The sequence below is a fragment of the Sus scrofa genome, chromosome 4 (assembly GCF_000003025.6).
Source record: "Sus scrofa isolate TJ Tabasco breed Duroc chromosome 4, Sscrofa11.1, whole genome shotgun sequence".
In the NCBI taxonomy this organism is placed as follows: domain Eukaryota; kingdom Metazoa; phylum Chordata; class Mammalia; order Artiodactyla; family Suidae; genus Sus; species Sus scrofa.
Genome location: NC_010446.5, coordinates 96,523,863 through 96,543,036, shown reverse-complemented (window position 1 = coordinate 96,543,036; position 19,174 = coordinate 96,523,863). Strand labels below are relative to the sequence as shown.

At 42.0% G+C, this 19,174-nt stretch overlaps 1 protein-coding gene across 1 annotated transcript; it reads right to left on the bottom strand.

Annotated features, from left to right (window-relative positions):
- On the bottom strand, positions 17,163-18,574 carry LOC106510154. Its single transcript, XM_013997106.2, has 2 exons — positions 18,405-18,574; positions 17,163-17,621 (listed from the first exon to the last, which is right to left on the bottom strand). Exons 1-2 carry the CDS (start codon positions 18,536-18,538, stop codon positions 17,243-17,245), a joined length of 513 nt encoding a protein of 170 aa, XP_013852560.1. The 5' UTR covers positions 18,539-18,574; the 3' UTR covers positions 17,163-17,242.

Genomic DNA, 19,174 nt, shown 5'->3' with positions numbered 1-19,174 from the left:
GATCCTCAACCCAATGAGCGAGGCCAGGGATCAAACGGGCATCTTTATGGATCCTGGTCAGTTTCGTTAACCCTGAGCCATGAAGGGAACTCCAGAAGACAGTATTTTTAAGATAACAGTAATACCCAAAAGATCTACATTTTCAATGCAATCCTTATTAAAATCCCAAATGTATATCTTGCAGAAATAGAAAATCTCATCCTGAAATTCATATACAACTTCAAGGAATCCCAAATAGCCAAATCAAGCTTGAAAAAGAAGAGCACATAAGGAGGTCTCATGCTTCCTGACTCAAAACTTAGTACAAAGCTACAAAAATCAAAACAGTATAGTACTGGCATAAAGACAGACATATAGATCAATGGAATAAACTAGGGAATCCAGAAATAAATCTTTCCCTATCCGGTCAATTTTTTTTTTTCTTTTTATAGCTGCACCTGTGGCATATGGAGGTTCCTGGGCCAGGGGTCAAATAAGAGTTGTGTCTGAAGCTTAAAACATAGCCATGGAAACACCAGATCTGAGCCACATCTGAGACCTATGCTGCAACTTACAGCAACACTGGATCCTTAACCCTCTGAGTGAGGCCAGGGATCGTACCTGCCTCCTCACAGAGAAAATGTCAGGTCCTTCCCACTGAGCCACAACAGGAACTCTGGTCAACTGATTTTTGACAAGGGCATCAAGGCCATTTAATGGGAAAAGAACAGTGTTTTCAACAAATGGTGCTGGGAAAACTAGATATTCACAGGCAAAAGAATTAATTTGAATCCATATCTTACACCATAAGCAAAAATTAACTCAAAATGCATCAAAGACCTAAATGTAAGAACTAAAAGTCCAAGTTCCTTAGTAATAAATATCTATAGAACATTCCATCCCCAAACAGCAGAATACATGCTTTTCACATGCACATGGAATGTTTTCCAGGATGGATCACATGCCGGGCCATAAAATGAGTCTCAACAAATTTAAGAAGATATAAATTGTATCAAGCATCTTTTCCAACTACAACAATATGGAACTAGAAATCAATTATAGAAAGAAAAATGGAAGAAGCACAAGTAAATGAAAACTAAACAACATGCAGCTGAAAAACCAATAGGGCAAAAAAGACATCAAAGAGAAAAGTCAGAAAAAAAACCTTAAGATAAGAGAAAACAAAAACATAAGTTTCCAAAATCTATAGGATGTAAGACAAGCAGTTCTAAGAGGGAATTTTATAGCAATACAGGTCTACTTCAAGAAATAAGACTCTCAGGAGTTCCCATTGTGGCGCAGTGGTTAACGAATCCGACTAGGAACCATGAGGTCGCGGGTTCGGTCCCTGCCCTTGCTCAGTGGGTTGGCGATCCGGCGTTGCCGTGAGCTGTGGTGTAGGTTGCAGACGCGGCTCGGATCCCGAGTTGCTGTGGCTCTGGCGTAGGCCGGTGGTTGCAGCTCCGATTCGGCCCCTAGCCTGGGAGCCTCCATATGCCGCGGGAGCAGCCCAGGAAATAGCAACAACAACAACAACAACAAAAAGACAAAAAGACAAAAAAAAAAATAAATAAAATTAAATAAATAAATAAATAAAGAAATAAAGAAATAAGACTCTCAAATGAGCAACCTAACCCAACATCTAAAAGAATTTTTTAAAAGAGCTACATTAACAAAAGGAAAGGTAAAAATCACGTGGTCATCTCAACAGATGCAGAAAAAGCGTTTGACAAAATTCAATACTAACTTAAAGACTTTCAACAAAGTAGATATAAAAGGAACCTACCCCAACATGATAAAAGCCATTTAAAACAAAACCACAGATACCATCATACTCAATGGTACTTACTCTACTTACTCTACCCCAACATGATAAAAGCCATTTAAAACAAAACCACAGATACCATCATACTCAATGGTACTTACTCTACTAATCAATAAGGACCTACTGCATAATATAGGAAACTCTATTCAATATTCTGTAGTAACCTATATGGGAAAAGAATCTGAAAAAGAAAGTCTATATGTATATGTATAACTGAATCACTTTGCCGTATACCTGAAATTAACACAACATTGAAAATCAACTATACTCCAATATAAAATAAAAAATTAAATTAAAAAAAAGTGTTTATGCAACTTAAAAAAAAAACTAACTGAAACTTTTCCTCTAAAATCAGGAACAAGACAAGTTCCTATTTACCATAGTGTTTGTAATTTTAGCCACAGCAATCAGGCCAAAATAATAATAATATTTAATAACAGAATAGAAAGACATAAAAGGCATCCAACTGGAAGGGAAGAAGTAAAACTGTCACTGTTTGTAAATGACATAATATAGAAAACCCTAAAGTTTCTACCAAAAACTATTGGAGCTAATAAATGAATTTAGTAAAGTTATAGGATTCAAGATTAATATACAGAAATCTGTTGCTTTTCTTTACACTAATAGTGGGCTATTAGAAAGAGAACGCAAGAAAACAATCCTGTTTAAAATCACATCAAAAAGAATAGAATGCCTAGTAATAAACTTACCAAGGTAGTGAAAGACATATATTCTGGGGAGTTCCCGTTGTGGCTCAGCGGAAAGGAACCTGACTAGTATGATATGTCTGATAAGGGGTTAACATCCAAAATACATAAAGAGCTCATATGACTCACCAAAAAAAAAATTAGAAAAGGTTATTTTTAAAACTGAGTGGGGGAGAAGAGGAAATCTAGAGCTTTTTTTTTTTTTTTTTGGTCTTTTTGTCCTTTTTTAGGGCCACTTCCTGTGGCATATGGAGGTTCCCAGGCTAGGTCTAATCAGAGCTCTAGCCGCCAGCCTACACCACAGCCACAGCAACACCAGATCCTTAACCCACTGATTGAGGCCAGGGATCGAACCCGAAACCTCATGGTTCCTAGTCGGATTCATTAACCACTGAGCCATGACGGGAACTCCAGAAATCTAGAACATTAATAATTTTTCTTTAATGATTTTTGCTCCAGGAGTTTACTTGGATTTTATGGATTTTACCTAGGCTAGAATTTTTAAATAAAAAATTAATTTTTTTCTAAAAAATTACTCTAGAAGCAATAAAAATCTTGATTATCTTTAAAATTATTAAAGAAATCAAAACAATAGATTAAAATATCCTAACGGGCATCACAGTGGACATAAGCAGTAGAACATGAATTTAAAGAAATAAAGATATAGTCTTTTCATCCACTGTATCAAAGGCAATTTAAACAAGATTCGTGAAATGTTTATCATAAGACCCTAAAATTCTGGATCAAATGGGAAGAGTCGCACATACACACATGCACACACCCCACACGCCTATACACCCCCACCACCACAGCAAAAACACTGATCAGCTACAGTTACCAAAAGCAAATTTCACCAAATGACAAAAACATGAAACTGAATTTACATTTAACCATAATGCTGAAAGGAAGGTATGTTACTCAGGGAATGGAATCCTGCCACAGTGTAGGGTTTGATCCTTGCTCCTCTTTCTGAGGCCTCAGGAAGCTTGGAATCAAGGGTGATTCTAGATCAGAGAGAGGCAGTATGCCCACTTCAGAAATGCCACTTGTCTACCACATATTATTCCAGGCAGAGCAGGGGTGAAGATTAGCAAGGATGCAAAACAGGACGCAGTAGCCCAATTTAGAACCCATGGTTTATGATGCCATATTTGTTCTTGTTTAATGGTCCTGAAAGTTTGGGGGACTGGCAGTGATCTTGGTGGGTGGGCATTTCTTCTGGCAGCACAAGGGTTACTGCACAGGTGGGCACTGGAAGTGGGCATGGTTCAGGACTCCTGAAGAGTAGGCAGGAGGTGGTTCTCAGGCTGCCAGGTCTCAGGGAAAGGGTGTGGAACAGACAGTCATAAGGAAGGCATTAAGAAATCAAAGCAGATCTTTGAAAGTCAAAGGGATAATTACACAGTCCTTTACACAAGCTTTGGCTTCTCTGACTATAGGAGTGTCCCTTTACAGTCATCTTATTATTTGGGACAGTTGCCTCTTCCTTTGCAACTGATGCAATCAGTTTTCATTAAGAGCTGCCACTGAGCACACGTGAGAGAAAAATGTCTACTGATAGGAGAGAGGTTAAGAGAACTTCTTACCTTAATGCTGACTTTGTGTGTCTCCTTGAGTGCAGTGAGTCCACCTCAACTTGTTTTTATGTATAAATTTTTTTCTTTTTATGGCCCCATCTGTGGCATATGGAAGTTCCCAGGCTAGGGGTTGATCGGGAGCTGCAAATGAGGCCTACGCCACAGCCACAGCAATGCCAGATTCGAGCCCTATCTGCAATAGATGCCAAAGCTTGTGGCAACTCCAGATCCTTAACCCACTGAGTAAGGCCAGGGATTGAACCTACAGCCTCACGGAGACTACATCAGGTTCTTTACCCAGGATCTACAATGGGAGCTCCTTAAAATCATATCTCTGGATACTCCTAAAATGATCACGGGAAAGGGGAGAGTCCTCTGTCTCTCACTCATTTTCACTTCCCATTAATTAATTTTTTTTGAAGTTTAAGTGTTTTACCTTTTATTATTTTTTTCTACTGTACAGCATGGTGATCCAGTTACACATATATGTATACATTCTTTTTTCTCACCTTACATGTTCCATCATAAATGACTAGACAGAGTTCCCAGTGCTACACAGCAGGATCTCATTGCTAATCCATTCCGAAGGCAATAGTCTATATCTGTTAACCATTAATTTATTTTCTCCTGTGAACTTTAATACAATACTTCAAAAATGGGGCAGGGGGGACCTTATCATTCTCTGCAACTTCCAGTGACCAAAGGATGCCATTAAATACAATTTGGGCCTCCAGATTAACCAAACGCTTTGGAGTACCTGAAGCATGATACGACTCCTCCACCCTCTATCACCAAGAGACTCTCTAGATTCCCCAAAGCTGATGGGGAACTGAGATGGAGGCCATACTGCAGAGGACCCTAATGAAAACAGAACAGCCCAAGCCTGGGCACTTCCAAATTCTGCGCAACTCAATTCAATTCACCTGAAACGCTAAAAAGGACTTGGCATGTACCCAGTACTGGAAGCATTCCATACAAAGATCCTCTTCCCTGGGGCACATGCTTAGTGAGACATTGTCTTAAGTGGGACCCTGCCTTGTCTTTTCAGAACCTTGTCCCAGTTTCAAGATAGGAATGTTCTTTAATTGGTAATTAACAGAGCACTTGATTGAATGGGGTTGACACCACTTTCACATCATCTCAGATTATCCGCATCATAAGCCTGGCCGCTCTTTTTAGCTCTCCTTGCCTGGTTACCTTGACCCTACCCTAGACATCTCTCCAAGTCACATTTGGAACACATTCCTCTTCAGTTGACCCCCTGCCCTTAGTCTCAACGCTCTAGATCACTCATGGGATATGTAACATTGAAAATACTCTCATTTTTTTTTATAATTAGAGACATATGAGTTATAATTTATAGAATTTATAATTAGAGGCATACCCCCCAACAATGACAGCTGAGGCCACATTTTGAGACATTGCCTTCCTCCAGCTAGAGCACAGATGCTCTGAGCTTGGCTTTTTAGGGCACGACTGTGGGTATTTGGAATTCACCAGAAACCTTCTGCATTTCAGGTCTCTAAGCCACAGACTCTGAGCCAGCACCAAGAATAAATTCTCTTAGTTCTCTTATTGTGATTGTGTTCCACTTTTTTTTTCTCCTACAGAATTATTCCCAAATGATCTCCTTCCATTTCTTTAGCTTTTTTTATGCTGCATCCTTAGCCCACTCTGCCAGGCCAGGGATCAAACCAGCAATGCCGCAGAGACCAGTGGCTCATTCACTCATAGCACCACTGGGGAACTCCCATGTCTTTAACTTTTGAAGGGCAAGTGTACATTTGAACCCTCGTCCCATCTCCGAAAAATCCAATTTCCGAATAACCTCTTAAGTTAGCCACTCAAAGGACTAATAAATCTGTAATTTTGTGTATTTAAATAATGACAATGTGATTATTAGGAAAGCCAGGAATAAATTCAGGAAAATGTTTCTGTCAAGTTATTCATAATTTGCTCATTATTATTAACTACCATTTTATTGGAGATAATTTTAGCCACAAATTATTGCCAAATTATTGTTATTAATTGTCGTGGCTTTAAAAACTCTTCCTAGTGATCATATTTCTCAAAGAGACTTACTATCACCTGTTTCTAGTTCCACTTTTACATATACTCGGGCAGAGTAGCTGGGTGGATCTCTGCGGTGAGATCCCATTGAGCCTTCCCAGCACAGCTCGTATCCTCACAGTCTCCTGGGTCTCCTTACTTGCTGGAAGACAATGGACATTCCTTTGGGGATACTGTCTCTAGGCTCATTCTTGGCGGCTCATCTCTCCCCAGGACTGCTGACAATACCCCAGCTCCTCAGCTTGCTCCATCTTTCCTCCAGAAAATTTACTTAAGGTCTTTTCCTTTTAGTAATTTCACTAATTTTACTGTTTATACTTAGTCCAAAGGAAAAAAATTTTTTTAATATTTATGTAGTAACTACTTATAAAGCATGAATATGGGCTTTATTAGTAGCAAAACCTGCCTTCCAACAGCTATAGGCTAGTGGAGGGACCGGAGAGGCAACAACCTGGGCTCTTGGGTACAGAGCTTCTGGTATGCCTGGTGATGCTGTAGTCAGAAGCGTTCCACCACACACACACACACACACACACACACACACACACACACACACACACACACACACACACACACACTGATTTCCCCTCCTCCAGCCTTCAGTAACTCCTACTGTCCCTGTCTCTTCCCGAATCCTCTTCCCACGGCTTCAGCTCACAAATTTAATCAGGAAAGAATAAGGACAAGCCCATCCCTCTTCTGGTGCTCACTTGAAATGTGCATCCTCCTGCTTTTCATTTCTGTCCCACACTGTAAGGGTTGCCTTATGAGGAGGGATCAAAGGAGTGAATGAAAGTTATTTAGAAAGGGGAGAATCTCCTAGGAAGGCAATGCTCCATTTTAATTTAATTTAATTTTTTTAATAGTCTCCCATTTGTAAACACAAATTCCTATTGCAGTATTTCCTGATGGTTGCACCAGTGTGACCTTAGAGAAAATGGTCTCGCATGTCAAACAACTTTTTACATTTTAACTGTTATCTATCTTAATCTACATTTGAAAAGTTCACATGTTGAATTTCAAATTTACATGATATACACTACTGCCTAAAATTACTGCAAGGTTTTTTGTTTTTGTTTTTGTCTTTTTAGGGATGCTGCTGCAGTATATGGAGGTTCCCAGGCTAGGGGTCCAACTGCAGCTATAGCCACAGGCCTACCCCACAGCCACAGCAATTCCTGAACTGAGCTGAATCTGCAACCTACACCACAGCTCACAGCAATGCCTCATCCTTAACCCACTGAGCGAGGGATCAAACCTGTGTCTTCATGGATGCTAGTCAGGTTCGTTAACCACTGAGTCACAATGGGAACTTCATTATAATTTTTTAAAGTGTTGATTTGAAGGCAATTTCTGTGAAAACCATTAAGAATATAATAATGTTGGCAATATCCAAAAATAAGAAAAGTGGTACGGAATGCATTGACATTTGGGAAACACCTCCCTAATATATCCTCAAGTCCTTCCAGAATAATCTAATTTCTGCCCATTCAGAGATTTGTCTGCCACGAAAGGCCCCCACCAGTTTCCTGTCCTTCCCTGGTTCAGGACTCAGCATTGTTGCTTTTCCTCTGCATGCCTTTCACTGAGGCTGTTTCATTTTTTGCCCTCAATGGTTGAGGATCCCTAGCTTGTTTATGAAAGTACAGAAAGGGAGCCACTGAATCCCAGGTCACCTTCTGCTTACCCCATGCCCTACATGTCCTAAACTCCAGAAATAAAACAAGGTTCAACATGTACAAAACCTAAGACAAGTGTAAGACAATATATTTTTTTTAATTTTTAATTTTTTTTTAGGGCTGCTCCCGCAGCATATGGAGATTCCCAAGCTGGGGGTCGAATTGGAGCTGATGGCCTACCCCACAGCCACAGCAACGCTGGATCCTTAACCCACTTAGCAAGGCCAGGGATCAAACCTGCATCCTCATGGATGCTAGTCAGATTCGCTTCTGTTGAGCCACAACTGGGAACTCCCATGATACAGTATTTTAAGTTTGCACAGACATATGTCTGACTGACTGACACTAGGTTTAAAGAGGGAGCTTGTACAGCAGAATACAAGAGGCCTAATGCCTGCAGGATTGGTGTGTGTGTTTTCTCTTTCCAAACTTAGGCTCTAAGTCCCTCAAAGCAGGGAATTTCATCCTTAGCACTGTCTGCTCATTTAACATCTGTCTTCTCTTGATATTCCCCTCCAACCATATACACAGACCCTCTACCACCACCACCAAAGGCAAGTTCTAGGGAGACAAAGCTGAGACCTTGTTTGCCTCTTAATTATACAGCCACATGATCTAGAATAGAGTCTAGTGAATAGCAGATCATGAATAAAAGTTTAGTGAACTAATTCTATTGGTCCCTTTCTCTCTCCTCCATCTCAGACATGACCCTATTTGAACTTATTTGATCTAGTGCGACCATCACAAATCCTTCCAAGAATGTAGTTTTCCAAAAAAAGAAGAAGACAAGCAGGACAGGGCAAAGAAGGAACACCCACACCCCTTTGCCCTCCAGCCGAGCTCTCAGCAGGGCAGAAACACTGAATCATCTAAGCTCCCACTCAGGGGAGCAGATGCCTGAACATCCCTTGCAAGGAAACAGGGAGTTTTGTGTGAGATCAGCATTGGTCATGACTATCAGGAATAAAGCCTCCACCCTAGACAGATAAAGGACAGACATCTGTAAACTGTGTCATTGCCACTGAGTCTAGGATGATTGGGACATACTCTTGGTTACGCCAAGGGACTGTCCCTAACAGAAAGTGCCTCCTCCTCGTATCCTTGTGACACACCGCAAACATAATTTCCTAGAGGAAGGCCTGATTCTACCATACAAAATTCGTGAATCATTTGCTTAAAACTGGATCACAATGACAGGGACAATGGTTTCCGACGGCACACCTCCCCAAAGGTGGCCACTGTCCGTGACAGGGAAGATGCTGGTCTCTCTTTGGGTTTGGTACCCCAGATGCCTCAAAGCAAAAGTCTTTCACAAGCTTGGTCCCTCAGGACCTACGAACTTCTCCTTGGGCACTGAGTCACCTGCAGGAGCAGCTGCCATCAAACCAAGAGACTGCTAATGACTCCACCAGCCGCCTAGGCAGTGTTGACCCCTGAGGCTAACTGGCACAAACACCTGCTCCTTGGCTAATTAGGAGACCTTGTGAGCAGGTGACAGGGAGGGAGAGCCCAGGCTTCGTTCATGACTGGTGAGCTAATTAAGTGGGCAAAAGCCAAAACTGAACTCCGTCATCACAGTCTCAGTTCAGGGTGGGTTGGGGGTGGGGGGAAAAATACAGGAGTGAGGCGGAAACTCCCTGCACGGAGAGGGAAAAGTACAGAGTGGAGGAAATCTAGAGGTATAAAAATGTGCGTAAATACGGTATGATAATGGTAACGGTGTGTACGTTTTCAAGTTTACGGATAAGGGAAGTCTGTGACAACAACAGCGCAAGAGCCTGGGATTAAGTCAGCAAAGTTAAATTATTCTGAGGGGCCTCGGGTTTTCTGAAAAAGAATGTAAGCACTCATGTCTATTAGATTATAAATGAAGGATGTTTATTGTCATCTCTGGAGCATCCTCTAAAAGAATTGTTTAAGAAAAAAAAAAAAAAACCTGGAAAACTAATGGGGAGGGAGGAAGTATAAGAACATTTAATTGACCTTGAAGTTCCCGTCGTGGCGCAGTGGTTAATGAATCCGACTAGGAACCATGAGGTTGCCGGTTCGATCTCTGGCCCTGCTCAGTGGGCTAAGGATCCGGCGTTGCTGTGAGCTGTGGTGTAGGTCACAGACGCGGCTCGGATCCCGCGTTACTGTGGCTGTGGCTCCAATTCGACCCCAAGCCTGCGAACCTCCATATGCCGTGGGAGCGGCCTTAGAAAAGGCAAAAAGACAAAAAAAAAAAAAAAAAAAAAAAAAAAACTGGTTAGAAAGTCTCCATGATGCTATGCCCTGCCTTGGCCCACTCACTCTAATGCGATTTCCACAAATGATTTCTTCCTTAAAGAAAGCTTCTTTGCTTCCTTTTACTAATGCTTACCTTCTAGCTAGAGTTATATTTCACTGGTGTTTTCTTTTCCTGTTGTCCCCAGGCCTCCCAGCCCTAAGGATTTATGATGTTAATTCCTGTGACCCCGTCCTGTTTCCTCACCATCAGCCAATCAGAGAGTTGTGCATGAGCTGTTCACTTACCCTGCCACCCCATGCCTCAACTGGCTTTTAAAATGCTTTACTGAGTGGAAACGAATCTGACTAGGAACTGTGAGGTTATGGGTTCAATCCCTGGTCTCTCTCAGTGGGTTAAGGATCCGGCATTGCCATGAGCTGTGGTGTAGGTGGCAGACAAGGCTTGGATCCCACATTTCTGTTGCTGTAGCATAGGCTGGCAGCTGTAGCTCCAATTTGATCCCTAGCCTGGGAAACTTCCATATGCCTTGGGAGTGGCCCTAACAAGCAATAAGTAAATAAAATGCTTTACAATCTTCAGTTGGAGGTTTGGGCTTTCTGGGGGACACAAGCCAGGTCTCCTGGCATGGCCTGCAATAAACTTTCCTCTGCTCCAAACTCTGATGTTTCTGTTTGGCCTCACTGTGCATGACGCACATGAACTTGTGCTAACGAATTCCTGTACTGATATCATTAGAGGTCTCTTATCCTAGCAGAGGGCAGAAATTCTCTGTCACAAAGATCTGCCAACAGTACAAAGAAGAGTTTAGCTGCTGCAGGGACTAGGTATGAGGTCACTGAGAAAGCTTCATACTGAAGACCCAAGCCCTGGGGCTCTGCTTGCTGCCAGAACTGCCAAAACTCGGACATAGAGTTTTGGGCTAAGAAGAAAAAATAGCTTTACGGCTTTGCCAGGCAAAGGAGGGTCACAGCAGGCTAATGCTGATATCGGAAAGACAATACCGGAATCAGGATTCTTGATCACGGCAGTCGAAGAATGAACTCCGTGAACACACGGGCAGCAAGCAAGCAAAATCTTTATTAAAGGAAAGCAGATAGCTCCCAGGGCTGCTGAGAGGGGGGAGAAGAGTCCCCCTTCTCTATTGTCCTATAGGGGGTTTTATTTCTTAAAGATGGGGGGGACAAACGTGGGGTCCAGAAAGCTGTGGTTTTCTCCCATTGTTCAGTGACCTATATCAGTTCTTGTCCAACAGGGCTTGTGGGGTTGGAGATGTCCCGAAAGTTCTATGGGTTTTTTTATGCTTTTCTTTCACCATCCTTCTCAGTCCTTTACTATCAGTTGGGGAGTGGGCTAGAGATTCCCATTTTCTATAGTAAACAAAGTCTGTGGGGAATGCGCATTTCCTATAATAAGACAAGACCTGTGGGGATGTTACTCCCTGGAGCCCTTAAGCCACAAATGTTAATCAATGGCCATTTCAAAGAATGCATTGAAGCCCATGCTCCTTCATTGACTCCCTGAGTTAATATTCTGCCTCAATACCTTAAAGACTGCGCCCCCATTTAGGAGAGATTGGGAGGTGGTTTTATAGTTTAGGGAGTGAAAAATAGGGCTGCAGATAAGGATCAGGGTAGAGACAAGATTGCATTGTTTTCAAAGCTGGTGTTTCAGTGGTCGGGTGGTCTTCTTTCTGGAATAAAGAATGCTTCATAAACATCTTCCATTTGTTGAGGGTTTTATTTCTGAAGAAGAACTCAAAGATATTGTTATGGATATTCCTTGAGGTGGGACCATGTCCCTGCCCAAAAGCTGCACTGTTGTTTCTTTTTCTTTTTTTTTTTTTTAATTGTTATTTCCCCCAACACAATTTTTTTCCCCATGGTACAGCATGGGGGACCAGTTACACATCCCTTTGTCATGCTCTGCTGTTTCTTGACAGCTCCTCCCTGATCTCTGCATCCCCTCCCTTCCCGGATTAGCAACTGGAACTCAGGAAAAGTCATGGAAGCTGAAGTTTATTCCCTGAAAACAAGAAATGGGGGACACAGAAAGCTGGTGTGCCCAGGAACCCACAGGGCCCTGCTTGGTTTCATGCCGAAGACTGAGGATGGACCAGGACAATGAACACTGCCTTCGTCTCCTGTCCCTACCCAGGCTCATAAGCATCATAAGAAGTAGTAGTAGTCTACCAGCGGAGGAGAGGCCAGAGCAAAGAAAGAGACCAACTGAGCTGAAGGTGGAGTAGAAAAATGGAGAAAAACCCTCCAGTGTTGCAGCCACTACCCTGAGCACAAGATAATTTTTGATAGAAGAATTTGTCTTTTAGTCTTTTTTTAGGGCCGAACCTGTGACATATGGAGGTTCCCAGGCTAGGAGTCTAATCAGAGCTGTTGCTGCTGACCTACGTCACAGCCACAGCAATGTGGGATCCAAGTCTCGTCTGCGACCTACACCACAGCTCATGCCAATGCCAGATCCTTAACCCACTGAGCGAGGCCAGGAATCGAACCCACAACCTCGTGGTTCCTAGTCAGATTCATTTCCGCTGCACCCTGACAGAAACTCCCCAATTTTTGATAGAAGAATTTGAAATCTGAAGTGCATAGACATAACCATAGCAGTGACAACAACAAAAAATCCCAAATACATCTCAACTCTTTAGTAGATTGACTCAGTCCTCATACTAACAGCCTAGAAAAGAGGTGTGCAATTTTCTAGATGTAAAACTATTTACCTCAGATATTAAAAAAGGTATTTCAAAAATAGAAAAAGGTAACATGAGAAAAAGAATGTAAACATATGTATGACTGGGTCACTGTGCTGTATAGCAGAAATTAACAGAACATTGTATATCAACTATAATAAACATTTTTTAAAAAAATAGGAAAAGGTCAATCCATCAGAGTATAACAATTCTAAATTTTCATGACCCAAATAATATAACTTAAAATATGTAAATAGTTGACAGAAATAAGTGAAGAAAGAGATAATTCATAATCATAGTGGGAGACTTTTACACACATTTTGCAATAACTGGTAGGATAAATAGCTATAAATCAGTAAGGATAGAAAACTTGGAAAGGAGTTTCCTACATGGCTCAGCAGTTAACAAACCCGACTAGGATCCATGAGAATGCAGATTCAATCCCTGGCCTCGCTCAGGGGGTTAAGTATCCGATGTTGCTGTGAGCTGTGGTGTAGGTTGCAGACACAGGTCAGATCCCGAGTTGCTGTGGGTGTGGTGTAGGCCAGCAGCTGTAGCTCCGAGGTGACCCCTAGCCTAGGAACCTCTGTAGGCCATGGTTGCAGCCCTAGAAAGCAAAAAATATATATGTAATTAGCACACTTGACCCAATTGACAGGTCAAGAAATCACACACAATATCTAAAGGATGCACATTCTTTTAAAATGCATGTGGAACATTATTTTTAATGACCACATGCCTGGCATAAACCAAGTTTCAAATATGTTCAAGTTTGAATCTTTCCGAATTATATGACCATGTAAAATAAAGCTAGAAGTTAAAAAATAAAATATAACCAGAAAATCCTCAAGTGCTCGAAAGTTCAGCATTACGCTTCTAAATAACCCTTGAGTTGAAAAAGGAATCACAGTGGAATTGATTTTTTAAATTTTAGTTTAATCATAATAAAATTAAAATTTATCAAAATTTATTAAGTATAACAGGATCACTTTGCTATATTCCAGAAACTAACACACATTATAAATAAACTCTACGTCAATTAAAAAATTAAAAAAATAAAATTTATTAAATATAGCTAAGAACTGATTAGAGAGAAATGTATAATATAGAAATAAATGCATAGGTTTAGATAGAGGAGCACGAAAATTAATAACCTAAGTTTGGAGGAACTTAAGCAATAACTTAGCAACTTCAGAAGCTGGTAAAGAAAGAGCAAGTTAAACCCCAACAAAGAAAAAAGACCATGGAAAATCGACAAAGACCCAAATTGGTTCTTTGGAAAGGCCAGCATAGAATTATATGGAAACTAAGCAGTAAAATGGGAGAAAGCACACATTACTAACAGTGGGAATGAAAAATAAAACAGATGTTAGCAATAGAAGATTTTTATACAGCTTGTGGGCCCAATCCAGCCTGCTGCCTGTTTTTTAAAACTTTTAAAAAATATTTTTGCAAACAAAGTTTCATTGGGACACAGCCACACTCATTCATGGTATATAATGTCTATGGCTGCTTTTTTGCTAAACAGAATTGAATGGTGGCAACAGAGACAATATCGCCCTCAAAACATAATTTTTTCAATTAAAGTATGGGTGATTTACAATGTTGTGCCAATTTCTGCTGTACAGCAGAGACCCAGCCATATATATATAACATATAACTTTTCAATATTCTTTTCAATCATGGTCTATCCCAGGAAATTGGATATAGTTCTCTGTGCTACACAGAAGGACCATATTGCTCATTCATTCTAAATGTAATAGTTTGCACCTATTAACCCCAAACTCGCAGTCCATCCTACTCCTTCCCTTCTCTCTCTCTTGGCTACCACAAGTCTGTTCTCTATGTCCATGAGTCTGTTTCTGTTTTGTAGATAGGTTCATATGTGCCATATTTTAGATTCCACATATAAGTAATATTATATGGTATTTGTCTTTCTCTTTCTCACCTACTTCACTTAGTATGAGAATCTCTAGTTGCATCCATGTTACTGCAAATGGCATTTTTTTCTTTTTATGGCAGAGTAGTATTCCATTTTGTATAGGTACCATATCTTCTTAATCCATTCATCTGTCGATGGACATTTAGGTGATAGCAAGAAATTCTTCCTGAAAGAATTATTGGACAAAGAAGAATTTTGTGTTTCTCATTCTCTTTAATTTTAGGTTACAACTCTATTTTCTCATTCAAACTTCTAAACAGTCCATCACAATCAAGTCAAAATAATCCAACACATTTCCCAATCTTCATATTCTATTGAATCATACTTGCTGTCACCCAATTAAATCCTGACACCTCTGAGACCCATACCCCATAGAAGACACAAAGAAATCACACTAACCAAGTTCTCCAAAGCAAATCTGCAATCAAGGTCAAGTAGATGGAAGCCACACAGTAGACAGACCCCCTTATAGAGGCAGCTGCCTCACTCAAGGAGAAGCAGAAAAGCCCAAGACTGGGCGGATTCAACTATTTCACAGCCAAAATGCAATCCAGCTGAAATTCCAAACTGACTTGACATAGTCCCTAAATTCTAAGGATGCTCAACCTTTAGGACCCTTATCACTAGGACAATTATTTAGTGACTCACCTGAGATCCTCTTTCTCTGGAAAGAGCAACCACTTGTAGCAGCTGAAAAATTTAGAGTTCTCTATTTTGCCACTAACTAGACACCTGAGAGCTTTCAGATCCATCCCTGTTCACCCTTTGATACCTGTCATTCAGCTCTGCATCTGGAAAGAAAGGTGCTAAAGCTCATGGAGCCCGTCTACCCACATCCTCATGGATACTACTTGGGGTCATTATTGCTGAGCCACAACAGGAACTCCCTAGATTCCTAGGTTTTAGTTTGACTCCATAGATCAATTTAGGAGAAAACTGACACTTTTACAACGAGTCCTTTATTTTTTTACTTTATTTTATTTTGTCTTTTTGCCTTTCTATAGGGCCACTCCCATGGTACATGGAGGTTCCCAGGCTAGGGGTCTAATCGGAGCTTTAGCCTCTGGCCCACACCAGAGCCACAACAGTGCAGGATCTGAGCCATGTCTGTGACCTACACCACAGCTCACGGCAACACCGAATCCCTAATCCACTGAGCAAGGCCAGGGATTGAACCTGTAACCTCATGGCTCCTAATCAGATTTGCCAACTGCTGAGCCACTACGGGAACTCCCAAAAATGAGTCCTTTAATTCATTTACATATTTTTCATGATTTCTCACCATTGACACCTTGCACAAATGTTTTTATATTTATTTCTATGCCCTTAACATATTCTTATAGTTGTATTTTCTAAGTACCCATTTCTAACATATAGGAAGATGATTTGTTTTGTTTCCTGATTTTGTACCCAGCATTTTTTTTTTTTTGTCTTTTGTCTTTTTTTGTTGTTGTTGTTGTTGCTGTTGTTGTTGTTGTTGTTGCTATTTCTTGGGCCGCTCCCGCGGCATATGGAGGTTCCCAGGCTAGGGGTTGAATCGGAGCTGTAGCCACCAGCCTACGCCAGAGCCACAGCAACGCGGGATCCGAGCCGGTTCTGCAACCTACACCACAGCTCACGGCAACGCCGGATCGTTAACCCACTGAGCAAGGGCAGGGACCGAACCCGCAACCTCATGGTTCCTAGTCGGATTCGCTAACCACTGCGCCACAACGGGAACTCCCCCAGCATTTTTTTAATGAAGTATAGTAGATTTAGAATAGAGTGTTAGTTTCAGGTGTACAGCAAAGTGACTCAGTTATACGTATTTTCTCTGATTCTTTTTAATTATAGGTTATTAAAAGATATTGAACATAGTTAGTTCCTGTAAATCCTGGTTGCCTATCTATTTTATACATAATGGTATGTATCTGTTAAGCTCATAATCCTAATTTCTCTCTCCCTTCATTTCCTCTTCAGTAACCATAATTTTGTTTTCATTGTCTGAAAGTCTATTCAGTTTGTATAATAATTTTCATTTGTATTATTTTTTTAGTTTCCACATATAAGTGACATCATATATTTGTCTTTGTCTTACATAACTTAGTATGACATTCTCTAAATCCACCATGTTGCATCAAATGGCAATATTTAATTCTTTTTATGGCTGACGTCAAACTAAAGGCCACTCAAAACCCTTTTGGGCCAAACATTTGTGAATAAATTAATTTCTTTGAGTATGCTGAGTTTAATATATTCTTTTCTACTTTTTAAAGATAACAAAAGTGAGGCTGAGAGAACTACACTCTTTTCAGGGGCAAAGGACATAGAAAGATGCACCAAAAAAAAAAAGGGAAGGAAAAAATGAGATTTTCACCATGAAACATGCGGTTTATTGCAGAAATGGAAAAACAGACGCACTAAAGTGCTTACAAGCTTGAGATCATAGCTCAGATCACAGGCAGGCAGATGGCAGAGCCCCATCCGGCGATGACGCTGCTGCTCTTCCAACAACATCCTATGAGCCTCGGGAACCAAGCCTTTTCTCTGTCAGCTGTGAATCCAGGAGGGAGGTTGAGAAGGATGCAGTCTATCACCATGGCCAAAGGGAGGACGAGGGAGCCCTGGGACCAAGAGGAGCCTGGATCCCGTTGTTGCATGGTCCTGAGGAAGTCTGCTGCTCTTACAGGCACTTGGGTGGACACTTCTGCTGGCAGGGTGGGCACGGTGGGCACGGTGGGCAGGGTGGGCATTTCTGCTGGCATACTGGAATTGGGCACACCACAGGTGGGCAAGGAGGTGGACATGGCTCAGGGCACTTAGGGGGTGGACATGGCTCAGGGCACTTGGGTATGCACACAGGAGGTGGCTGGCAGGGCTGCTTGCACTGCTGCTGCTGGTAAGACATCGTTCCTGGGACTCACGGAACCTGAAGTACAGTGAGACAACATTGGTCACCACAAAGACAGTCCTGTCCATAGAGCAGTCAGCTCGACCATCATCACTTGTTTTTTTTTTTTATGACTCAATGAATTCATTCATTTCTCGGTGTACAGTGATCACCACAATGCAATGGGCCACCAACACTTTGGTCTCCAAGGACTCTCTTGGATTTCTACTACAGCCTTTAGGATTTTGTGGCCCATCTTCACCCTTTCTTTTGAGCACCTCTCACCCTCAGGCCTCAGGCCTTTCTGCTTCATCTCACATTCAACCACTTCCTAAGGCTAAAATCACCCGCAGGGGAGTGGTGTGAATATGAATATTACTGGAGAAAAAGAACCTAAAAGGGTCACCAGTCTCAAAACACATCTCTGCCCAGAGCTCCCACGAGGCCCTGCTTGCTGGGCTAACCGACCCGACTGTGGGGCTGAGCTTTTGAGGAGAAATGCAAAGGCCCAATCCCACCGCTCACTGGGATGGAGCCGTGAGAGGGAGGCTGTGGGAACGAATGGGGGGGAGGGAAGGGGGCTCCAGCACAGCGCCTCATCTCTGTTTCTCTCCTTCAGGGTAAGGTGGTGCCTTGGACACCATCGCTCTCCTCCCATTCCACATCACCTCCCAAACACCAGCGAAACCGTACCCCCCTCCCAACATCATTGTATTTTTTCCCACAGAAAGAGTAATAACGGGTGAAAATAAAGTCCCTTCTATACGCAGGTGAAATCCCACCACCCAAGGACCAAGAAAGACCTCTAAGACCTGTACTCACCAGAGGCTCCAAAGAAGGTCTAGGACTGGTGTCTGGAAGAGAGTAGGGCTGGGACGACGGTCACTCCTTTTATAAGGCCAGGCAGCCCTGCACGGCGCAGGGGGAGCAGCCCAGGACGGGCACGATGACCTCATTTCCCAACCAAAACGCCATCCACACGCAATCTCATAAATGACTTGCCACACTGATGCCAGTATCACACTTCCTGGTCCATGATCTTCCTCACCCCTCCCCAGGAACAGCACAGTGCTTGACCCGAAACTGTGTCACATACTCCCCATGCCAGTGTCATGTGCCAGTTAGGAAAGAGGAGAAATTCCTTGACAGTGGGGATGTTTTCCCACTGGGTCAGAGATGGTGCCTCTCCTACTGCCCAGCTTCCCAGGCATCTGCTATGGAAACCTAACCACTCCATTCAGCTTCCCCATTTTACCGGATCTGTTTCAATCACGGGTTGTGATCTATGTTTGATCAACCGAAGGAGGATCAGCCTTTCTTGAGGAATAAGAAGGCTTAATGAGGTTGCCAACCTTAGAAAGAGGGACAATTATTTCTTGATACACAAAGAAAATGACTAAAGGACAGACAATCCTCCCTTTTCCCAAACAGTGGAACCTTGAAGCATTTGAAGCCAACCGAATCTCTGAAAACCATGTCACATCTACATGAAGGTTTGGGAGCTTTTCCTCAGAAACTGGTAGTACTGGTTATCTAGGAGACAGGTCGAGTATCTGGGGAATAAGAAGACAGACTAAATAAGCCATGAGTCA